The 25,657-nt window shown below is 40.9% G+C and overlaps 1 protein-coding gene across 5 annotated transcripts in view; it reads left to right on the plus strand.

Annotated features, from left to right (window-relative positions):
• ANO6 (anoctamin 6) overlaps positions 1 to 25,657 on the plus strand; it is a 129,141-nt gene that overhangs the window by 72,250 nt on the left and 31,234 nt on the right. For 2 of the 5 annotated variants that reach the window (XM_014521836.2, XM_025208506.1), the window contains exons 4-12: positions 8,310 to 8,378; positions 11,278 to 11,556; positions 12,296 to 12,409; positions 13,212 to 13,327; positions 13,760 to 13,894; positions 16,258 to 16,363; positions 18,039 to 18,099; positions 21,252 to 21,397; positions 23,518 to 23,595. In XM_014521836.2, coding sequence (XP_014377322.1) covers positions 8,310 to 8,378; positions 11,278 to 11,556; positions 12,296 to 12,409; positions 13,212 to 13,327; positions 13,760 to 13,894; positions 16,258 to 16,363; positions 18,039 to 18,099; positions 21,252 to 21,397; positions 23,518 to 23,595 — 1,104 coding nt within the window. The remainder of the gene's footprint in view (positions 1 to 8,309; positions 8,379 to 11,277; positions 11,557 to 12,295; positions 12,410 to 13,211; positions 13,328 to 13,759; positions 13,895 to 16,257; positions 16,364 to 18,038; positions 18,100 to 21,251; positions 21,398 to 23,517; positions 23,596 to 25,657) is intronic. The other 3 variants (XM_006015931.3, XM_014521846.2, XM_014521841.2) reach the window with 3 other exon arrangements.

Here is a 25,657-nt window from a genome sequence, read left to right on the forward strand (position 1 = left end):
CCATGCCCCTCACCCCAGCTGGGCAGCTTGTCCCAGCCCCAATCCCTCCCTCCCACGTGCGCCTTCCCTCCCCCCTCCACCCGCCACAACAGACTTACCAGCTGGAGGCAGCTGTGTCCAGTGTGGTCAGGACTGCTGCCTGTTTAATCTGTGGCCAAATCTCTGAATTGGGACGAATCTTTTCTGAATCAATCTGGAGGCTTCCGGTTCAATTCGGATCTTTTAACTGGTCTCCCAATTTGATTTGGATTTGGAGCTTCGGTTGCCGAATTGGGCCAAATCTCCTCTGAATCGAATTGGCTACCGAAGCTTCATACAGCCCTAGTTGATAATTATCATACGGTATTGTTGTTGACATTGCCAGGGCAGCCATAAGGAGTATCATTACAGGAGTGGGTGTAGGTTACTTTATATATATCACATATCACAAGTACCAGAAATAAAGTGAAGAGGTAATTAAAACCAGAAAGCTGCTGTTTTGTAGACACTGCTTTTATTAATTAGTTTTTCACATTTTATATTTGTAGTTTTTGATCAGAGCCCAAACATATTTAAAAATAGTAAGCATTGTTTCCAAATATTGATTAAAACTAAATGTGCATGCTACCATAGTATTTTCTTATGAGACTGTAACTAAACCTTGAATGATCTGACTAGAAAGCATATTCCTAGGTGCCTTCCCTGGTCCTGGCCCAAAGATCTTTCTGTCTTAGGATCCAATCCTGTCATTGGTAGTATGTGAGTGCATTGCTGAATCCACATGGGCCCAGCTAAAGGATTCTGTGTGGACACAGTGGTCTTGTCATGTATAATGAATTTTAGAACAGGGTTTATAGGATTAACAAGTAGAGAGTAGTTAGAAACAGCAGACAAATGACCACTTTGGAGATTAGCCAGTTTTGGTAATTAGTAGGGTTCTAATATATGAGTGGATATTCAGTTTTGGGGGGGATCTACAGACTTTATTCTAATTATTTGTCAAGTCTGCCAATACCTGTAAGAGTAATGGCAGAAGCAGATTCACAGGAGAAATTTGAATACAGAGAAAGTAGTAGCCTTTATAGAAGAGCCTGCATGAACAGGGACACTGAGAAGGCATGAAGGTATATATGGAAGAAACAGACAAACATTTTGGGACTGGTAACTTCAGTAGCATTGAAAAGATGTGTGGTGCCATGAAAAAGACAAGAACAGAGAAACAGAAGGAATCAGAATTATGCAGGACCTTGAAGGCAAACACAAGAAACTTTGAATGGATGCAATGGAGAATAGATTCAAAGTAAGAAAGAGACAGACAGCAAAAGATGGGTAAGCAAAAGAAAGATGTCAGTTGACAGTGAAAAGTGTAGGAACAATAGGAAGTAGGTAGAGAAAATGAGCTGGATTTTTTTCCCTTTGTAGCAGGACACTAAGGTGCCTGCTACTGAGAGAGCTCGGAGGGCTCCTCAGGTGCTGGTTGCCAGGGCAACGGGAGGCAGCAAACAACCCACACCTGCCAGCAGTCAGCTAGCTATAAGGGGCAAGGCCTGGCTCTTATGGGAGAGAGAGCTGAGATGAGAGGCGGTTCCCTGCCAGCAGTCAGAGGGGCAGGAGCTCCTGGAGTTAGCATGCGAGGAGAAGCCTAACGGCAAGTACAGCTTGACCAGAGTGGAGCAATGTTGTTATAGCCTGAGGGCGTATGTTTGAGTTATAGCCAGGAGGCTCGAGTTTGTGTTGTTATGTATTACACTGAGTTTGTGTTGATGTTACACCGGTGGTTTGGGTGAGGCTATAAGGGGATGGAGGAGGCCTCATAGGGGACTCAGGAAGAGCCCGGTGAGGAGGGCAACCTTGCAGAGGGAAGAGCCCGGTGAGGAGGGCAACCTTGCAGAGGGAAGAGCCCGGTGAGGAGGGCAACCTTGCAGAGGGAAGAGCCCGGTGAGGAGGGCAACCTTGCAGAGGGAAGAGCCCGGTGAGGAGGGCAACCTTGCAGAGGGAAGAGCCCGGTGAGGAGGGCAACCTTGCAGAAGGGAAGAGCCCTAGTGAGAAGGGCAGTCGTACAGAGAAGGCCTAGTGAGAAGGGTGGCGTATAGAGAAGGCCCGCAAGGCCTAGACACTAGGGAGGTAGCCTCCCTACAAAAACACTTATCATCAAAGTCGTGGCAGGCGAGAATAGGAGGGTGCAAATCTGAAGCTTGGCACAGTAGAGGAGGCGGCAAGGGCTAGCACGGCGACCCTGCCATCCCTCCTGTTACACCCTTCTAATGCATGCATTGTTCGTTTTGTAGAGTCAGAAAAAAATGAGTTATTCAGTGCAACCAAAACCATGTTGTATAATTCAGAAACATTGACTCCTTTCCTTAAAACTGAAAAATACTTCAAACACAGGTGTCATGGATTTAGTAATACATTTTCCTTATCTATTAGTTAAGGATTCTGGGTACTTCAAGAGATGTGAGTGTTCTGCCTTTTTGATGATAGAATAAGTGAGCAATTGGCACAGTAGATAAAGGCTTTTGGTTTTGCTGCCCCTCCTGTAGTTCACACTTTGCAGTTGGACCCTGCTTGCTTTTTTGGAGAGTTTCATGTTTATGTAAAAAATCTGTACTGAAATGTGAGCCTTGGAAACCTAGATTTCAAAGGTTTCTGTAATACATAGATGCTTGATTTCATGTCAGAACACCTGCTGCTCAGAGAATATTGAGGCCAACAAGTTACAGGACTTCATTTTAAAAGTAAATTTTGCACGAGCATGTAAAACATCTTTCTTCCTGTGTTTCCTTCCAAGCAACGCACTGTTTTCCAGTTCCTGCTGCATACCGCTAGTAGGATTGTATTGAGAGAGGCAGAGAAGAAACAAAGGTATGGAGTAACAGAAGAGAGAAAAGCTAAATGAAAATAGGGAGGGAAAGGTGATTTATTTATGATGCAGCTTTGTAGCCTTGGAACATGCTAATAAATAAGCAATGTAACAATAAAATTAACATTTTAGCCTATCAGAATTTCAAGATTATACTACCTAAAATATATAAAGATTTTATCTGCCCTAGAGTAACCGTTAATTGGTATCTTGTCTTTTACTGATGCCACTGCTTATTTGGTTATATTTTCTTCTGGGACAAACTGACTACTGCTTTTATGATGAAATACTGTTACAAGTAACCAAACTCAGAAATTTGTCATTTACAATCAACTTTAAATACTGCAGACTCCACTGTCAGTCCCTGATCAATAATGAGCTGAAAAATGCCAAACTTTATAAGCACACCGTGTAATTCAAGGAGCTTAAAGCATAAAAGATTTCATGTTTGTGCTACTGTTTGACTCCCTTGGCAGTTTTATATAGCTATTAGCCAGAGGTTTATTGAAGAGTAATAGATCCAGTGGGCTTTGTTCTCTTGGGGTGAAATCCTGGTTTCACTGAAGTTAATGGCAAAGCACCAGTTGACTCCAATAGGGCCAGGACTTTATCCGTAATGTGTTCCACCTACTGGGGCAAATCCTGGCCGGGCTTGCATTCTACCCAATGCCATGGCATGACATATAAGTAATATGACATATAAATAATCTGCCCCAAATGAACCAGCATACCATTTTATCTGTTAACACCTCTTAGAGAGCATATAGTTGAAACCTAATATGGAAACAATAGAAAAGTATATTCAAAATAAATGAATAAAGAATGTGGCTTTTGTCCTAGTCCTACTCCAGTTGAAATGCAGTGAAAGACTCAATTTCAGTGGAAACTGGACTAGAATCTTTAGTTTTTGAGGATGGCATCCAATAAAACAATGCAAGCTTCATACAAATAGTTTTCATAAAAATTTCACCAAACAAAAAATAACCCTCAGCAAATATTTCATATTCAGCAATTTCTACAGAAAGGTTTTACAAGAACTTCAGCAAGATGTGAGAAGTTTGTTTTCACAAGATGTGAGAAGTTTGTTTTCACATCTTTTCATAATGTGTCTTGCCAATCAAATATAGTAAATCTAATTTAGTTTAGCTACATGGCAAACAAAAAATGAGCTTAACCAATTTTAAATAACCCAGCTTTACTTCTCTTATTTTATAATGTGTTAGTCCTCAGAAGAAAGAACAATGTTGGTGATAGTTAAAATAAAGACTGAAAACAAATATAGGATACTTTAAGACCATAGTTTGGGACTGTGAAAGATGACACAGTGTATAAACTAGTACACCCAGCTGCCCTGCCATCATTCAATCAGGTAAGAAAGATGAAAGAGCCCAATGGATTAAGAAAGACGGGAAATCATACATACTTTTTCCTTTAGTCCGGCTGAAGGAAGTGGAGTAGTGGAAATAAGGTCTCTGTTCCTGAGACAGCCCCACTTGTATTATGCTTTCCACTTCCTTGCCTCATCAGCTGGGGGAGGAAAGAAGTCAGGAATGTCTCTAGACCTAGTAGACAGCTTTATGGGGAAGTGGGGCCAGAAGTAATTTTTTTCAGTCTAGTTATTAAAAGTAATTTCTAGCAGTAGGGGGCATGATTAATAATAAGTCACACACCCCAGAATTAAGATTGGCTCAAAAATCATGAAAAATTCTCTATAAAATAAAATATTTTGCATTATTTTTCTTTGCCTTCCAGTGTTTGTGTCTTTATAGTATGCTCCACTCACATTTTCAACCTACTCTCTGCAATTTTGAGTGATAGGGACTTTCTCTTTCTTAGGAAAAAAAAATAACTCCAAAGCAGAGATACTTAAGTGATGTCTTAATGATACAATTGAGTTTTAACAAAAACCCCAAGTATCATCAGAGTTGCAATGAAATTATAATCTCTGAAAATGCTGGATTGGCAGGGATTCGTCCTCTGTGTCTGCCACGCTAACTGGACAGAGGGTAGTCCTTTAACCCAGTGGGCTTAATATTCTCTTCCTGAAAGACTAAGATTACCCTGTAAAGTTTTGAAGAATAAATGGAACTCATTGCCACAAAAATCTATTGGGGAAAACTGATTAGTATGACTGGAAAAATAATTAGATGTCTATAAATAAGAAAAATATCTACATTTGTACTTACTGGGATAAATGAAAATGCTTGTCTATCAGCTGAATGGCAGTAGGGATCAGATTGTAATAGTTTCTTATGAAACAGCATTGTGCATCTTCTTCACTGTCACCAGAACAAATTAGGAGACAGAAATCATAGGGTAGGATTAAATGGTTAATTCTCACCATGGCAAAAGGTTAATTGTAAGGTAGCCCTGAATCCCCTGTGTTTTAGTATATTTAAATATCTGGAAAGGAGAGAGACTAATGAGGTAGCAAGATCTGCAGATGGCAGAGCATCATTTCAGTTTTTCAGAAGCAGAATTACTTTGAGGAATTAAACCAGCTAGGTGATTTGGCAATATGGTTGAAAATGAAATTAGTTGTTGACAAATGCAAAGGAATGCACCCTTTTTGGAAAAATTTAAACTACACTTACCCTGTACAGCTTCCTGAATTAACTGTATTGGTTCAAGAAAGTGACCTATATGCCACTGTAGACAGCTCAGTGAAAGCCTCTGGCTCAATGTACAGCAGTAGTAAAAAAAATCCAACAAAAAAGGAGATATACGAAACAGGATGGTGAAAAACATTCCTTTGTGGAAATCAGTGGTGCAGGCTGATTTGGATTACTGTGTATAATCCAGATTGTTGCAGAGTTAAAAGTGGTTCAAAGAAGGAGAAAAGGATGATCCAGGCTATGGAAATAGTCTCATAGGAAGAGAATTTGCAAATATCAGAATTGTTTACTTTATAAATGAGATTCCTGGAAGAGAACATGTCTCTGCATATGGAATAGTGCTCACGGTTTTGGCTCCGTGGGCCAGATGAATGGCATAGGGCCAGTCCTTGAGCTGGATCGGACCCTGCGCCACCCTCACATACTAGGATCAGGCCCATGGTCCCTGCACTGCCTCCTCCCAACCCCCACCCAGCCAGGATCAGGCTCTAGGGCACTGCTCCTGCTCCCGCTCCCATTCCCACACTGCTCCTGTTTGTCTGGGATTGGGCTCCTGGGCCCTATGCTGCCCCTATCTGACCAGAATCAGGCTCTGGGGCCCTGTGTTGCCTCCACCTGGCTGGGATCAGGCTGCATGCCTCTATGCTGCCTCCACCCAGCTGCAGTTGGGCTCTGGACTGCTCCTGCCTGGCCTCCACATGTCAGGATTGGGTCCCATGCCACCTTGTGTGCCTGATCTAGTGTGCAGGACCACAGCTGACAGGGCTCTCCACAAATCTATGGGGAGCCCCACAGGCCAAATAACATAGTGTCAGGGGCCAGATCTGGCCCATGGGCTGGAGGTTAAGCACACCTGGTCTAGACTGCTGAACGGTCTGAATGAATGCTGGAGACAGATCAGAAACTTCTGTTCTCCCAGGCTCATAACACAAGAACAAAGAGATACCTCATGAAATAAAAATGTGTAAAATTAAAAAGGAACTCCTTTTTAATACAACATGTGATTAAGCTGAAGAACACATTACCACAAGGAGTTGTTGAGGCCAAGAATTTAACAAGCTCTAAAAGGGGATTGGCCATTTATATGGTTGTCAAGAATATTCAGCATTAGCATAATTTAATGGTAGTAAAAATGTTGGAAGGATAATAAACTCTGTGTTTCAGGACTTACACCAATCTATAAATATTAGCAATCACGATAAGCCGTAATTACAGGGCTGATTATCCCACTGCTAGCTACTGCAGAGTTCCTGCAATCCCCTCCAAAGCGTCTGGGACTGGCTTCTGGCAGAGACAGGCTACTGGGATAGATGGACCTTGGAGCTGACCCTATATAATAATTACTATTAAGATAGTGAACCCAATTCCATTGAAGTCGATGCGAGTGTACACAGGCTTTAAGTACATAAGTTACTGTTGCATGAAGGGTACTAGCATATGTGGACCTTTGAAATATTCTTGTTTGAGAATTCAAGCAAGATTTAATAAAAGATTTAGTCATCTACAAGTCAGGAATTGCGGTGAATTCAGGAATTGCATTTGTGTGGAATTCAGGAATTGCAATTCAGGAATTGCAGTGAAGTCAAGAATTGCAGAAATTGCACTTGTAGGCATGTGGCTGCTGAAATGTAGAACTCTGTGTGAGTTATATAGGCTCCCTACACAGTGTACGGGGAAATACAGTACCCAGAAAAACAACATGCTAAACAGGAAGATGCCTAGAACTAGCCAACTGGAAACAGCATAGAGGTATGTCTGAAATCTTGCACCTCTGTTCAGGGTAAAGCCACAGCACAGAATCCTTTCTTGAGAGTTTATGCCTACACCCATTCTTTGAAAGAACAGGTCAAGACTTGCATTTGCTTGCTCTCCCTCGTTCTCTATCTTTCTCTTTCTTTTTTTTTAAAAAAGAAGCACAGCCAGAGGAAAAAGTGGTGTGGCCTTCACCTACATTGTGGTGAGAACATTTGCTCAGGAAGTGGGCAGACTAGGTTCAGTTTCCTTCTCAGACTGAAAGCCATATCTCTCACTTCCCTGGAGAGTACCCTTACCGCAAGGCTTTAAGGTTTTTGGGGGGAGGAGAGGGGGCAGGGATGTTAGGACTTGGCACTCTATTTTTCATGTTGAAGCTGGGCCCCTGTGCAGAAAATAATTCAAGATTCATGTAAGCGGGTTAGTGAGCCTGCTGCCTTGAGGGCTGGCTTTGCTCCCAAAAATGCTCCTTAGCCAGACCTTTAAACACAGGAACACATTCCTTGCATTGAACAAACAAATAAACCAGTAACCAGAAATCTTTAGCCCTTCTCTGGCAATAGAAAGGGCTTTAGCTTTGTTCCAGTACAATAGTATGGCCCCTTCCTGGTTGGAACCTTATTTCGATTTCAGTTTGCCTCCTGCCTGTAAACTGCTCCTTCACCTAGTCTGCTGCCCTCTCCTCTGGGTTTTTTATGCTACAGATGGGATACTCCAGTGTTTCCCAACGGATGATCACAGTGTTGAGTATTCTCATTAAGTAAAAAGCTGAAGCTAACTCTTACCTCAGTAAACTAGAACACCAAATCTGGCTCAAGAGCTGAACTAGTGATTCTTTTTACCTCAAATTGGACTAAAGATCAAGTGCTTGCCACATTTCAGGAGTGTGGGCATTCTACATAGCTGCTCTTAGATGAAGAATTTGAAGACTGGTGGTTAATAGAGCACCCATTGCCATTGCGGTCATAGCATGGGTATTGTGCACAGCAGCTTGTCAGTTGAGGGATTTTTCACTTTTGTTGAATAATTTTTTACTTTTATATACATTGCTTTATACAAATACAAATGAACAAAAATGCATTACTACTTGCCATCACTTTTAGCAGAGGAAAAGAGAAAACTACGAGTCAAATCTGATAAGCAATGGCTTGGAACTTGAAGCAACAAGATCAGTGAGTAACATTTCCTTTATGTGGGCAACCATATCTAAGTTCAGATTTTGGCACCATTTGGATAAGGAAGTGAAGTTTGTAAATTAACTATAGTATTTTTCTTTCTCTTTGTTCCTAGGAGATCAAAGGTTTCATTTTGGTTGCTTTCTCTACTCCTTGTCCAGCAGCCAGAAACCTCTGAGTTATAGCAGGGTATCTGTCATTGACTTGCTCTGTGGCAGCTTGTTTTGCGCCTCCCCCCCACCACTCTTTGAAGAAAATTCTGCTTTGTGCTGTGGAGACACATAGATGTCCTATTCATTTCAGGGGGCAGCACTCAGTCACCTAGGGCTACAAGCAGGTGTTGCATTTGTCTCAGGAGAAACAATTTTCTATGGGACAAAGTATAGTGATTCAGACACCCATGCCCATTGTCCTGGGTTAAGCCCTAAAAGGGTTCATGGGATAACAAGTACTAACAGTTTGTCCCGGGATATTGTGATGTGTGTCTGAATGTTTATCCTGGGATTGCATCATTCAGTCAGTGGTGGAAAAGCAGGACTTCTTTATTCCAGGAAAAACATAGGCACAACATGTCTCAGGACAAGCCTGTTTCTAGCCTAAGAAATACATTAATTGGAATTCTACTTCTCCCTGAGTGTATAAAGACATATGTATCTCAGCAGGACTGCTGACAAAGCAGATTGATATCTACATGGACAGCAGCATTAGGCTTCTCTTCTGCCTCCATGAATAACTTAAAGATTAGAGACCTGAGTTTTAGGCTCCCTTCAGCTTTGGAGATTGAACCCTACCTCGTATGTCCCAGCAAAGTGTCCTAACCCTCCAAGGTATTGTGCAGACATACCTCTGAGTATCTTCTATCTTGCTCTTCTTGCCCACTAGGCAAGACACCTCTACTTGCCCATTCCAGGACATGATTTGACCTTTAGACTGTAGTGGCTCTGATTGCAAGAGAGAAAAATTTTAAATACCAGCAGGTAAATACCACAGTCCTTTTACCACCTGTAAACAGCCAAGCTAAAAACATTTGTCCATAAAATCTGTAAAAAAAAAAAAAAAAAAGTGTGCCATCTGTGACAACATGAAGCATTCAGAGCTGATTGAAGCTCTTTGGTAGGGGAAAAAAAGCAGGACTCAATGGGCTCTTACAAAGTTACATTTTTTATATGATTGGGTTCCTGAAAGTGCCATGCCATAACACATATGCACAGCTGCAGAGCGGTTTTTAAATGGCTGATCACATGAAAAATTAACCTGCCTCAAATGAGGTATTAGATAAAGGTGCTCTAAAGCAGAGCGCCTTAGAGAACATGTGTTCCCTCCAGGGTTAATTTTTCATGCTTTGTAGGGCTGTCAGTGGAGGAGTGGGGAGGAGGAGAAGGGAGCAGCATGGAGCTGCTGGCTGGGTTTGGCCAGGCTGGAGTTGGTGGGTGGAGGGGGTGGAACAGAGCCCCCTTGCCTCACGGTCCCAGCCCAGCTCCGCACAATACCCCAGACAACTCACCGCCTCCCTTCACTCCAGCTCCACCCAGGCTCTATGCTGCTTCCCCTGACTCCTCCCTCCCCCGCTGATAGCCCTGCAACTGGAGAGGGGAGCAGGGCTGGGGAGTGAAGTGATTCAGCAGCCTCCTTGGAGGGAGCAGGCTGGAGCATCCCTGCCTGCTGTCCAGGGCGGGTGCAGGCAGGCTCAATCCCCTCAACCCAACTGGAGAACATCTGTGAGGGGAGTGGGAAGAGAGTGCTCTAATGCATGGTGCCAGGACTTAGAACAGGACCCCCAAACGTCTATAGGCACCCAGTGTTGAAACACAGACAGAGCACAGCACCACCACCAGGTGTCTGAGAAGTGAAGCACCCTAAAGGGAACTCTTCTCAGGACTTTGTGGCTCAAGAGATTCTCTGTACCTCCTTCCCCAACCCCCAGCCATGTGCTGGTGCTGTTCCATCCTGTCTGCCTCAAATACTGTGGCAGGCAGTGGGGGTCCATTCCAGGATGGGGGGAGTGGGGCCAGTGGGTGTAAGACTAGGAGCTGGACTGCGGGGGGGGCAGCATGGTGCAGGGTATGGTTGGGGGGCTCAGGGTGTTCGGGTAAGTAGAGGACCTCAGTGTGGTGTAAAATGTTTGCTGCCATCAAGTAGGATTACCAATCTAAAAACATTTTTTTTATTGATAATCTGAAAACATTTTACTGACAACCAAACTTTTTTATTATGGTTTAAATTTGACTTTTGCCCAGGGTCTGGTAGAAGGGTTACATTTACGTTATGTAAAACCTGTCAGTCAAAATATGTGTCGGTACAAAAGTTTGCAGGTTGTCATTAGGCAGACAAGGTTTGTTGGGTAAATGTGATATCTTTTATTAGACCAACTCAGTAGTTGGAAAGATTGTTCTTTGCAAGCTTTTGGGCACAAACATCCTTCTTCAGGCATTGGAGAGAGTCAGGTTGTCATGAAAAATTTGTCTTGGGTTGGCAACTCTGGATACCAGTCCAATACTGAATATGCTGCAACATGTGTGTGTTGTACTTTCTTTGCAGGTTTTGATAATTCTGCCATGCTCATGGACCAGAATCTTTTTAATAATTATAGAAATGTTAATAAATGATTATGCAGAAGGCTTTGTTAAATTACTTTGTAATATTTTACAGAAATGTTACCCTTAAAGCAATGATTTGGTAGTATTTTAAAAATGCCATTCTATCCAGAACGTTCCCAATGCCTACCTCTACCATGGAAGTGAATGAGATGTTCACTATAATGGAAAAGGAATACAGCCTTGAATAGGTCTTCCATGGGCTTTAAAAGGATGGGAAAAGCTTGTAGTTTGAAAGATTTTTAAAACTTTTTTGATTTAATTTTTCACACAAGTATATTTTTAATATGATTGCCTTTTAGGTCCTGGATGAACACCTTATTTTTGTAAAAGTGCATGCACCTTGGGAAGTGCTATGCACATATGCTGAGGTTATGCACATCAAATTACCTCTGCAGCCCAATGACCTGAAAGCCCGAGATTCAGCTTTCAACTGGTTCAGTAGACTCTTCAGAGTGGATGAAAATATCATCAAACCAGAGCAAGAGTTTTTCACTGCCCCATTTGAAAAGGACCATTTGTCTAACTTTTACATTCAGGACAAAGACATGTTCTTCAACCCTGCAACCAGAAGCCGAATTGTAAGTTAATATAAAGGCTTATTTGCCTAAATCTGTTTATTTCTATTTCCAACAGAAGCAGCACAACCATCATTGCTACAAAAAAAAAACCCTCCCAAAACCTCATTGGGAGGTGCAGGGGAATGGGCCCGGAGCCGAAGGGGTGGGGAACGGGCCTGGACCTGGGGGGGAAGAGGGAGGGAATGGGCCTGGACCCGAACTGGCAGGGAGAGGAGGGGGAGAATGGACCCGGACCCAAAGGGGGGGACACCAGACGTGGGATGTGTCCCTGCCCACCCGTCATTCTTGTTGGGCAATTTGCTAGTAGAATATAAGAGGGTACTAAAATTGGGCAAAGGCCCTGTACAGTGAATTTCCCCCACCGAACTTCTGTGACTATGCTAACGTGGTTATCCTCTATATCAGGCATCAGCAATCAGTGGCAGGCTGCTAAAACAGAGCTAGCTCCACAGGTGACTGCTGAGTCTTAGCGGAGTGGCACTGCCAGTGCTGCTTCCCCTGCTGCCGCAGTGCTACTGCTGTAACTTCCCCACAATGCCTCCTCCCCCATCAAACCATGCCAATTTCCTGCAGAATTGCCACAGGCATCTCCCACTGCTGAATCGCCCCAGGTGCCTGGACTTCACAGGCTAGATCCAGTCACTTGGTGGGCTAGATCCAGCTTGTAGGTCATAGGTTGCTGACCCCTGGTCTACACGGATTAATTACAAATTGTAAGAGAGATGAGGCTTTTTTTCAGGTTTACTTTATTCTTTCCCGCGTGGAATATGAAGTTAGAGGCAATGTGAAAAAGTTTGGTATTAACAAACTATTGGACTCTGGGATCTACAAGGCAGCATTTCCTCTTCATGATGTAAGTCTAATGCTTGGAACAATTCTTTATTGACAAATGCAGGAATGAATGTTGAGGGCATATGTATGATTCCCATACAATGTCAAAATGCATCTGGACATTCTGGATGATTCCACCTGTTCACTGACTGTGAAGCAGGGCTGGACAAAAATCTCCCTTGAAAAATTTTCCTGTGGAAAATGGGAGGCTTTAACTAAAGGTTTGCTGTAGTTTATTTATTTATTTTTAAAAAGCATCTGCTTTTCTCCAAGAATTTTGATTATTCACAGAAAAATCAAGTTCCCAGAAGCCAAAATTTTCAGCTGAAAATTCAAATATTTTGCTTCGAAAATGTTACCTATGTGTTGCATGAGGACAAGGCAGTATGACTGGGCACTTGGTTCATCAAGGAGAACCAGCTACAGTTCCTGTGAGGCACTTCTGGCAGCATGTCAAAATCAAAGGGATTTTTTTGGCTTTCAAATGAAATTATTTGGTATTTAAATTTCCATTGGGGAAATCCACAAAAAATGACACAGAAACCACAAATTTTTCTACAAAAAATTAAACTAAAATATTTTTTTCTGATTGATATTTTTTGCAGATTCCAAAGAGCTCTCTTTGTAGGGCATTCCACCCATTTCACAATTTGGTTTTACAAACCCAATCCAGACCTCCACTTAGAGTGGGACTTGTGTGCATCTTTGCATGAGAGTCTTTTTCAGGGAGTGCCTTGAGTCTAACAAGGGATCCCTTACATCTGGAAAGGCTGAGAACCACAGGCTTAGTGGGATACTCGTTTTATGTGCATTCTGTTTTGCAGTCTTGTTTCAGGCACAAGTCAGAGGATCCCAATTGTCCCAGTGAACGATATCTTCTGTATAAGGAATGGGCCCACCCTCAAAAAATTTTCAAACTGCAGCCGTTAGATTTTGTCAGGTGGGTTTCAATTTGATCAGTTCAATACACAGGGACCTAAAAAGTCACATCAAATATTTACTTTTTGGTACATTGAGGATTCAGGGTTTGCTTATTATAGACATATACTTATATCAGCCTATACATTTGATCAGGCTCTGTTCTTGAGTTTCTGAGATATAGGTACATGCATATGTAACTAACCAAAACTGAACTTCTATAACAAGTGATCTCATTTTTGGAAACTACATTTGGGAAGGAGATATTCTATGCAAGCATAAAAATGGTACATATTCACAGATATAGTAAGTTACACTTTGCAATCACACAGTGCATGCTGTAAAAATATGAAAACGGAGTCTGGCTCACAATATTTGGAATAGGAAGCTATTTGAGAAAGGAATGTGGAGTTATTGCATCTTGAAAGAGTATTTTTCCTCCTCACCCCAACAGGAAATATTATGGAGAGAAAATTGGAATCTATTTTGCTTGGCTTGGTTTTTACACTCAGATGCTGTTACTGGCAGCAGTAGTTGGACTTGGCTGTTTTTTATATGGATGCATAACAAAGGACAACTGCACATGGAGGTACCTGATGTACAGTTCAAACATATTCTAATATATACAAAATTTTGAGTATGTACTTAAGAGTGCAGAGTTTGCTAGGCACTCAAAAAGGTACACCCTGTTAGTGCAGAGGTTCACTGAATTAGCAAACGAGCACTATTACAACAGAAATGACGAGTATGTATAAAGGTTGCAAGCACATTTTGGGGCCTTTTAGCCCTATGCCCCTTGTTCCCTCTTCTTCTTTTGCTCTTTTTCCCTCATTTTTTCTTTTCTCATTGTAAATGTTCCTGCCTATACTCTTTGTTTATTTTCTTCTGCCTAACAAAAAGTAAGCAAACAAAGGGCCATATCATGCCATCATCTTTTAAGATATAAGATGGATGGTCTGTTATGGCCCAAAGGCTTTACAAGTCAGAATTTACAGAGAGATGCATGTCAACAACAACAAAAACCAGCATGGAAGAAAAGGGCAGATGAGGAACATAATTAAAGCAACTAGAACATTAAAAAAGCTTCAGAAATGTACTGAAAACAATCTCTAGCTTACAAAATAAGTAAAAGGAAATAAAAAGAAAAGCAGAGACAATCAGACCCTGAAAAAATAAAAAATACAGCAGAGCATCTGAAACAGAATCAAATGATTAACATCTGTTGGGAAGCTAGGACTGTATGGGAAAGAAAGGGCTAATTAAGAGCCTGCTCTAACAGTTAATCTCTGAACTGACAGAACAGGCTCCTTTTGACTTCAGTGGGTGGTGGATCAATCCTTGCAAGAACAAAAATCAAGTTAATGGAATAACTAAGCTGGAGACAAAATGAACGTGAAGGATAGCAGAAGCTGGCTTGTATCTGAAGATAAATATGTCATGTGGGCAGATGAGTAGCAGACATGCAGAGAACATTATGCTGATTCCTGTGGAAGATTTTATTTCCTGATTTTCTTTGTACTTGCACATATCTGGGCAAAAATCCATATATAGTGTACAAATACAGAACAAACAGTGAAAAATCTTAGCTTCAGAACAAGTTAATGTAACGTGTCATTTTAGGTATGTTACTCCCTAAGGGAGAGTAAGAACTTTCTCATCAAGTGTTTTCACATAGGGCAGGTGGGCCTGTTAAAACAAACATCTTAAAACTGAAGGTGCTCAGCTGCTCATTCCACCTTTTCAATAGAAGGAAAACAGGCAATCTGATGACACGGATGTGTTAGAGACCTCTACTCCTCCGTTATATCCTGGAGAGAGATGTTGACTAAGGAGGGGCTACTAGAACCAACTTATACAGATCCCTACTCATAGGAACATTAGGACAGATGAATGAAAGAGGCCTCCTGAGTCACACATCCAGCTTCTCTACTGTCACAGGCAATATCACTATATAATCTCATTCATACATTAATCAACTCCTTAAGGCTAGGAGGGTTTACTCCTCTATGACACAAAAACAATGGCTGGGAATTCAAATGGTGTTTATAACCTAAGTTTAATCTTGAACAGTTTACACTCCTTGTGCTTGTATAACATTGTCCTTTAACTTAAGTCTCCCTCTCTAGTGTCTACCGTCCTTGATGTATTTATAGAGAGCAATTAAAAGTTGTATCAAACACTGTTTTGCTAAACTAAACAAGATAGTCCCCCTTTTTGTCTCCTATCATGAGATCATGGAGGTACCTGATGTACGGTTCAAACATATTCTGTACTAATTTTCCCCACTAGGCAGCTGTGCTGAAACAGTTATCCTGGGCATAGACTGTGTGATGCAGTTATGCTCCTTCTGGTTTGGAGATGTTACACATGGAGCAGCACAGCATGTTTAAGTAGAGCACCATCCAGTACCCAGTCACTGTTCTTTCTGTCATCCTTCTCTGTACCTGTCAATTTGGTCCTCCTTTTTCTTCTGTAGCTAGAACCATGCAAACTACTTCTGCCACTTCTAAGTAGTTCTGCAGTCTTTCTATAGCCTGGCAGGCAGAAGCCCTGTTTTTTTCATCTACAACCGTCCCCTCCTCCAATAGCTCTATTGAAAGCTGTGGAAAGGGGTAACAGAGGGTAATCTGCCCACAGAATATTTGTCAGCTAACAGAGTCACCCCAAAACCTTAAAAAGGAACAGTGCAATTAAGATTTTTTACTTGTTTTATTCTTAAACTGAGCTACTTTAGAGCATACTGCAAAGCATAACAGCAGATATTTCCTGCTGTTCTGTATTATCTAATGTGCAGTAAACTGAAGGCTAAGTATGAAAATGGGGGGAGGGCCCAAAGTGTGAAAACTGTGTGTCAAGCAGTTTATTCCTTACTTCACCTAGTCCTCACACCATCGACAAGCCTTGAAGAGAGCTTGGCTTTATGTTTGTGTGAATGAGTGATTTTATTTTTAGCCAAGAAGTGTGTGATCCCAACATAGGAGGCAATATCATAATGTGCCCTCAGTGTGATCGAGAATGTACATACTGGAATCTCACCATCACCTGTGAATCCTCTAAAGTAAGTTGTTGTTTGCAGCCTACCAATGTGTTTTGTAAGTTCAGTTACAATAACTTTTATGTTTTCACCTGTACTATTTATAGGTAAATATGTCACAGTGTTTCCCAGTCTGATTTCTGAAGAGTTGCAAGAACTGTGCAAATCATTGATATTTTTTTTAATTCAGCGGGTCAACTGAAAAGTCAATAAATGAATTTCAGCTGGACCCTTAACGAAAAAGTTTTGGTTTTTCTCATCAAAACAAAAAACTAAAAATACTTGGGTTTGGGTGAAATACAGCATTTTGTTAAATCTAAAATGGAATGTTTGGCTTTACTCTATTTACATGAATGAGATTTCCCCCCCAGTTATCTGGCTGAACCCAGACCTGAGCAGCCACGTCCCTAGGCTGGAACAGCTCATTCAGTTGGAGAGGGGGCACATGGCCAGGGGGAGTGCAGGGTTGGCTGCAGGGTACAAGCAGGAACTTGCAGCCTGTCCCCCCCACATTCCTTGTTCCCCTTCCCCCCCCAAGCCTGTGCCTGCCCTCTCCCCCTTTAGCTTCTGCTTTGGCTTCAGTCCCCACAGCCCCAACCCAGCCTGGTCAGGAGCTGCTGTCACTTCTTCCTAGCTGGGCTACAGCTGTACTGCTTCTGACTGCCCTGGAGGAATACAGCTGCAGCAGAAGGTAGGGGCAGGGACAGTCAGGGATGAATTTAAGATGACCTTCCACTAATTAAATTGTATAAATGAACAATTATAACAAATTTATAATTTTCCATGTATAGAATCTAAATTTTGGTGGGTCATCTTAAATTTGAAGTCATCTTGGATTCCGGTATATATGTTATATTTTGGTGTGTTTTTTACTTTTATTCTTTGTATCAGTTAAATTTAGCTGACTTAGATTTCAAAAGAGAATTTCCCAATGACAGCAGGCCATTCTGTTTAGAAAATGAAAAAAAAAATTCAAATTTTTCTAGTTTTTCTCCGATTCTCATTGGATGGGAGCAAATCACAGTTTCAACTGTTCACTGAATTTGATTGAAGTGTGCAACTTGTTTTAGCCTCTACAAAGCTTCATTTTTAACTTTTCAATCAGATAAACTGCTGATTGGGAAAACTTCAGTCAATTCTAATGATTTTTTGTTCTTTAGCACAGGAATCTAAAGGGGAGAGGAAGGTAAAATAATAGGGAAGGGGTGTTGTAAAAATAGTCAGAGGATGACCCCACCTTCTGTTAGTCTAGAAAGGTGCATATCTACCCTGCCTTCTGCCCACCTTCTGTTACTTACCATATTGAAATAATGTTCTCTTATTAACCCAGTAGATTTTTTATCATTTTATATTTTACTACTTCTAACGTATGTATAAATACATATGTGTCAACTGAAATGTACGGTCTTCAGTCCAGTAAACAGATGGTGTATTGATACTGGGCCATTTTTATATTCTTTTACTGAATATTTGGGTCATATTTTGATTTAGTTTTTTTCCATTTATTTATTGTGGAGTGGTTAACATTAGAAAAATGCTATGAGAAAAGGTGGAGATTGCTTATTAACCGTATAAAAGTTTAAAAGATATCATCAAAATATGCAACAAGTAACTTATCTTCTTGTTTTGTATAAGAACCTCCCCCTCCCCCCCAGAGTATTATATATTAACCCTCTACTTTATTTTCAATTCTTTCTAGAAACTCTGCATGTTTGATAGCTTTGGAACACTAGTGTTTGCAGTATTTATGGGAATATGGGGTAAGTCATTTTCAAGGTTTTCCTTTTTAACTGTGGTTTCTTCATCTCATTTTAGCCAAACCTACAGCATCAGCTAAAAATGTGGCTAAAATTTTACAACTACTTCAGTGTCTAGTGTTCAGCAGTTTCACTGTAGGGGAGTCACCACCAGACCTATGCATGCCCCATAATTCTTTCTAGCAAAATAAAAAGGGTTTCTTTACAATTAAAGGGACAGATAGTAATGTTGTTTTTCAGTTTTCCTTCATTCTGTTAGACCTGGAGAAAAGCAAAAAGAGATTAGAACTTCCAAGTATTGATCCAGCAGGAACCACATGTTTGTGTGTGTCTGGCAAATGAACTGTTTTTCTCCCAAAGTGTCTTGGAAATGTCTATGCCTACTAGCAGCCGTATGAGTGCAGCAGGCAATGGAAAAACAGAGATGGTTATTATATCCTCCAGTAACTTTTTCCTTCCTTCTTCATTTAAGTAACTGATATGCTAAAAATACAGTAGTTATACTCTAGGGACATCTTAAGGCAGGCTAAATGTCTCTTTAATTAGGATATTTCCACTGACGAAGCCATTTGGTATTGGATTCAGTGGACCAGGCAAAGCTTGTTTGCCCAGAAACTGTCTCATTTCACTGGATTGTCCATATTAGCAACAATGAATTAACTTTAACCGTACCCTCTTAACCAGGGGACAAACTTATTGGTGGTTAAGAATAACAATGACTTAAACGCTAGTAAAAGAGTTATGAAAGTAAGTTTTATGTTAGTGGTGCATGAAAAGCAGTGGACGGAAGACAATTTGAGTAACATTTTTTAATAATATACATAAACTGACAAGAAATTGACAAATTATGATAATGAGACATTATTTTATAGTAACTGTTTCTTTAAATGAATTGTTAAATTAAATATAATATTTTTTTTCAAAAGAAGACTTTTTCAAAGATGTGCAAAATTCAGGATACCAGCAGGAAATTCCCTACATCAGACTTAGAGCATCTTGATGTTAATTTGGTCTTTTCATTGTTGTTGCGATAGCTTATGTGTAATTTGCATCTTAGTTAAAAATCATGATTTTCTGTTTTGTATTTTATTCCAGAATTTATAGTTTGAAAGTTAAAAGCTCCATAGTTACTATAATGGCTCCATCAGTCTATTAGTATTCATATCATAAATCCATTTTATACAGAGGTGAATGATATTTTGGTAGCTAAGTGAAAACTTTAGTGAACCCAAATGACCCTTGGTTCTGGTGCTCTTTAATTGCACTTGTCATTGAATTGTAAGACTCTGGTATAAAATAACTTACAAAATGTTGCATTTTTAGATGTATTAAGTGTACTCCTGCTTTATGTTTTTTCAAAGATCTCAAAGCACCATAAAATATAAATGAAAAGCCTCACAGTACCCTGTGCAGAGTAGCATATCTACATTACTTTGAACACAGGGTTAGACTAGATGATCTGCAGAGGTACCATCTAACCCTAATTTTCTATGACTATGATTACTAACCTTCTGCTATTGTAGCAGTGTCAATAGAATTCCCTCCTGGAGACACAGTGTATGCCATTAGGAGTTTGTTTGGTTTTTTACAACATATCTAAACCACTGCCCTGAACAACAGAAGCTCTGCCAGCACAAAGTTTTGTTAGCTGGGGAATACCGGGATTTTCATATTTGCAGCCAACATAGCTATGCCAGTAGAACTTGTAGTAAAGGACACATGCCTGAAGTAATATAGTAAGTCTGATGCAGAGACAGGATTGGAATTTGGATCTCAAAGTAATTTATTTTAATGATTAGAAAATGCCTCTTAAGAATAAAACATAGGCAACAGATGGGTCATAGCTCCAAAGCCTGAATGGCACAGAACAGCTGGAAAGATAAACTGGATAGGAAATTGATGATGACCTTCGCATAAGCCAGTGGTATTCAACCTTTTGGTCTTGCAGGTGAAATGACTGGCACAGGGCTGGTCTGTGGGCCAGATTGAGTGCCTGCACACTGGGATTGGGCCTCAGGACCCCACACTGCCCCCTGTATGGCCCTGCACAACTCTGCAGCATGCAGGACCAAGTGTCTAGCCTACAGAGTTCCCCACGGCCAGGATGATTTGTCTCCCAGGGCCAGCTTTGACCCGAGGCCAGGGGTTGAGCACCCCAAGCACAAGCAGATCTTCCAGTGATACACAGCATATTTTATGACCCAGAACCTTCCCTGACTGCTAGCACTGGGATAGTGGCAGGGTGAGGGGCATAACTAGGATGGGTCTAGACTTCAGTATTCCCCATCTAGCTAGTTCTTGAGGGCCTTTTGCAGCTGTTGCAAATCATAGCTACCTATACACTCTTTTAGTTTATCCTGGGGACCAAACCCAGTGGAAAGATACTGCAGGAGATTGTTTCCTTTGGTGTACTGGAAAGGATAGAAAGGCCCCTTCTATAACTTTTTTCACCACCTGCTTGGAATGAGTTGTCCTTGTGCTTAGCAGAGAGCAAAGGGACTGCTCCTGTGGGAGGTCTTTCATAGGTGAGGGAGGAACAACTCTCTTTTAGGCCTATGTATTGGTGCAAGGACCATATTCAGTCTAATCCATAGAGCTTTCTACTTAGTGCATGCTTGATTTCAGTATACTCACTGTAACTAATTTTGGAAAACCTGGTGCAGGCATGTACTGAGTAAGTATATATGGTAATAAATGGATGTTAGTCTTTTCCCTGTGGCAAATTGCTAAGGTATTCTTTTTAAAACATCATTTTTTCTTTGATTAACCAAAAAACTCCTTTTCCTTTGCATCCCATAATAAGTTTTTTTCAAAAAAATCCCACAATGTAAAATCCAAGTTGCTCATATTTTTTACATATTCATGAAAGAAAATAAACTTCCATGCATCTTCAGCAGGTGCTTATACACCATTCATGCAGAGGTTTATGTCATAATAGTACCTACATAATCAAAGCAGTAATTTGGTAAAGAAAAAGATCCTGTTATTTTCTGTCTCATAAAGACTTAGCAGCATCCCACTAGCCAGTAAAGATTTTATTCCATGTCTGCAGAAAGCGATATAGAAAATTAATGATCCACATATTACAGCCCAAGAGGTCAAAACAGTGTACAGTGCACATGTGATATAGCTCTAGTTGTTTGTTGTTTGGTTAGTTACTTTGTTTCTGGAGTTTTGGAAGCGTCGGCAGGCTGAACTGGAATATGAATGGGACACTGTTGAGTTCCTAGAGCAGGAAGAACAAATACGGCCAGAATATGAAGCACGATGCACTCACATAGTAATGAATGAAATTACACAGGTAAGGAATGTTTTTACAATTAAGCATAGCAAAAACTATCACAAAGCTAGAAATTTAAGGAAAAACCTCACAACATGATAAGCCAGTTGTTCAGTTGGTATAAATCAGAATTACTTCAACAAAGTCAGTGAGTTGAAGATCTACTCTGGTAGCTTGATTTACCAAATAGTATTGCACAACACTGGACGTGTCTACATGTGCATTTACACCAATTTCCTGTGCAGTAGGTAAGAAAAGGCCAGTGTCTACACATGTAGGTGTTAAAGCACATTAATCCTGTATGTGGACTGACTTGGGACTAAACTTAGTCCCAAGTCAGTCCACACACACAGTGTTACTGCGCAGTAAGGCATCTACATGTGTGTTACTGAGCAGTAATTGATCAGGCATAAATTTGATACCTGCATGATGCAGGTATCCAATTTACGCTCAAGTCAGCATAAGTTACCATATTTACTGCACAGTATGGGTGTGCACGTGTAGACACGTGCCCATACTGCTCGGTAATTTCAGTTACTGTGCAGTAAATGCACAAGTTTAGACACGCCCACAATGTATCAGGTTAAAATGGAAGGCCAGAAATCAAATTTACCATTGCCAATGGCTGTGCTGATCATTGCAACCTTGGGGACTGATAGATTTCTGTAACCATGATACTATGTAAGTGGGATGATTTAGTAGTAGAGAGTTTCCTAAAAGCTAGCAAGACTTCAGTAACAAGCTCTGGTGCCACAGAATAGTGCTCCTACTCCAAGTTATCCATTGGGGTAGGAATTTTTGTTGTGAGAAGCCCACAGTGGTCACCAGTTTTCTCAGTTATTTGCCTGTGGACATGTCAGGAAAACAAGATTGAATGCAGGATAAAAAAATTGTATTTATATCCAAAGATGTTTTTGGGTGAAAGGAGTACAAAGAGGTATTGTTGCCAAGCATATGTGGATGCTAATAAGAGAGGTAATAGTAAATTCACAGGGAGATGATAATCCTCCTTGCAGTGAAAACAGGATTCATATTTATGAGTATCTTAGTTTAGATCTCTGCTTATTACATATTTTTAAGTAGCTCTAGTTTTAATGGATCATGCCAGATCAGGGTTAGTTTCACATTTTTATTAGTTTTGTGTTAATACATCACCACAGCATTTATTTGATTATTTGCATTTCTTTAATTTTCTATCCATATTACATTAATGTGTATAAATAAATAAACTCAAGGAGTTCTGAAGCTAGCCGCATATGGTAACAACCTGTCCTAAATGACTGATTCTTTTATGTCGTGTGCTATCTTTACTGGACAAGGATAATTCTTTTTGGGTATTTTAAAGTGTGAAGAGGGAATCCCTTGTGGTTCAGTGGTAGGATCCTTGTCTACCACACAGGAGACCTAGGCTCAATTCCCAGACACTTATACATCTACAGCCACGGAGGCACCAAACATCTGGACTCAGTCTGGTCTTTGGATTCTGTCTCAGTGGCCTAAAGGGAGGATGGAAGGTCTGGGTAGCCTCCACTTTTCCAAAAAAAATCCTGCCAAGCATATGCATCGAAGGTCTCGGTGGCCCTCATGCACACACCATGATCCAGGAGGATCAATAGTTGCCACAAATTGTGAAGAATTTTCTAAAAAAAAAAATTCTACTAAGTAGCACATTTCATTTGAGCATTTCAAGCATCTTTTAAAACATTGACTAAGTCTCATACTGCCAGAGTGAGGCTGGTTTAAGTCCAGATTTTCAGTGTCCACTAATTTTCACTGAGAACTTTTGGATGCCAAACTTGAGGGGATTGGTTTTCAGATGGGCTGAGCAATTGAGCAGTAGATTCTTGGATCCCTAGGTGTCTCAAGCTGACAACCAAAGCCAGTAGACATTTGTTTGAGAACTTGGGCCTATTCAAACTGCCATGGTGACATAGCAAAAATCAGGTCTGGAAAATGAAACTAAGTCCTAGTCTTGTTCTTCTGTTCTAAATACTGCAACATGACAAACAAATCCCACAACAAATATATAAAATGTGTGTGTGTGGATATCTAACTATATAGATATCTATTTCTATGTATAGATGCTCATGTGTATGAGCAATGGTATTATTAATCTACCTCTAAATTGACTTTCTTTATAGGAAGAAGAACGTGTTCCATACACAGCCTGTGGAAAGTGTATCAGGATGACCTGCTGTACAAGTGCAGTCTTTTTCTGGGTAAAAATGCCATTGGTCTTTCATCTGACAAGCTTTATTTTTCAGAGCATTTAAAAAAAAAAAACAAACAACAACCAGTGAACTAATACATGAACCTATGAAGTGACATAGTGGTCAGAATTTTCCAATACTGTGTCAATGCTGGAATTGAACCCATGAAGCATGTACATATGTGCACAAATGTTCATCAATCAAAATACTGTTACACAGGCAAAATAGATAATTGTGAATACAATTCCATACATATGCATAGCAAATTTTGTAGTTATCATTGATCAGCTGGTTTGAAAATGCGTGTCTTTTGTTTCTTCTGTCATTATTTTCAGCTAAATGCTCTGCTGCTAGGTGCAGCAAAGAGACTGGTTTTAGGGATAGATTTGGTTGCACTCTCCTTCCTCCTTGCCAGTTTATTTCATACTTGTTCCAGCCCTTCATTTTAGTGCCACGTTGCAGACTACTGGGCCTCTTTCAGCTTTTTGTTTCACTTAAAAGAGCAAAGCTGGGAGTGCTTTAATCTTCCTAATGATGCTCCTTAATTAAAACTAAAACTTGAAAGAATTCAGTCATCCATGAAACAATATGTAAGATGGCAAACAGGCCCAAAGCAGCCACTTTTAAAAGCTCCATGTTTTAATATACTGTGGGTTCCTGTACCCAAGCACAGAGGCTGCTCCGAGCAGATTTGATTAATCGAGTGTGGTAATTACCGTGCTCCAGCAGCCTCCCATGTCTCATGCATCAGTGTCCCCACACTTCAAAACGGTGGTGGGGACACTTGAACTAGTTTGAGGGCATTTGAACTAGTCCCTGCCACCATCTTGAAATGTGGAGACACTGATACACGAGACACTGTGGCACTTTACTTACAGCGGCTCTTGGAGCCTCTCTAATTGAAGTGCTATCCCCCTCATCCCTAGAGCACATGTGAAAATGCCCTGTGCGCTCCTAGAGCTGCAACGTAAACCATAATTAGAAATCATTACAAATACCAGGGACTAGTGCTGGGGCCCAAGGGTGATAAAGTTCACTGGCTGGCCAACACAGAAGAGGCTGTGCTCAATGTTCCCACAACTGGAGCAGAGTAAAAAGAACACTGGCTGGCTGCTGGCATTAAAAGGGCTGGCTCCAGATTGCAAGATCTTGTGACTTGTTTGCGGAATTTGCATTATTAAGTATCTAATAGTGGTGGCCAGTGGGGGAGGGGAATGGGAGTACATGTCACTTTACAGAAATAATAGGAGACACTCCTTGCTCCAAGCAACTTACAATCTAAACAGCTTGATAGCCAACAATAAAAATAGAAACAGAAGAAGTAGCAGAGGTCACAAAACTGAAGGGAGGCATAAACTAGGGCATCATAGCACCAGAAGACTCTGGCAGATATTAGATTTGTGGTGCAATTAAGGTGTTAAATGCACCACAAATAGTAAACCTGTTATATTTACTGTATTATCTCACCATACATTTGCATTAACATGTATGTGGATTCACATGTATTGTAGAATATTTTTGTGGTTCTTTGTATCACACATTAAATTGAATATGTGGCATTTGGAGCTGATTCATGATAGATCCCAATGCTCACCGGAGCATGAGGATCTGGCATTGGGCAGCCCTAGAGTCTGAGATATAGCCATCCCCTGCCTAATCAGTAGGTTTGGGCTGGTGGAGCCCAGGACCTGATTGGCCCTCTAATCTCCAGAGGCAGATTTGGGGGGGTGGCGCTGTGAGGCTGCTCCAACACACTTTAATTACAGCATGTCAGCGCAGATTCGATTAAATCGAGGCTGCTGTAGCATGGTAATTACCACACTTCAGCAGACTCCAGCATCATATGTACCAGTGTCCTCGTGCTGAAAGATTGCGGCAGGGGTGCTTTAATTAGAGCGCCGCCATTTTTCAGTGCAGGGGTGCTGATACACATGATGGTCCAGGTAATTTAATTAGAGCAGCTCTCAGAGTCACTCTAAATAAAGTGCCTCTCTCCCGGAGCATGTATATAAGCACTTTTAGAGACTAACTGGTTCAGAGCATGAGCTTTCATAGGGAACTTCATCAGGGA

This window comes from Alligator sinensis, unplaced genomic scaffold (genome assembly GCF_000455745.1).
Source record: "Alligator sinensis unplaced genomic scaffold, ASM45574v1 scaffold147_1, whole genome shotgun sequence".
In the NCBI taxonomy this organism is placed as follows: Eukaryota; Metazoa; Chordata; order Crocodylia; family Alligatoridae; genus Alligator; species Alligator sinensis.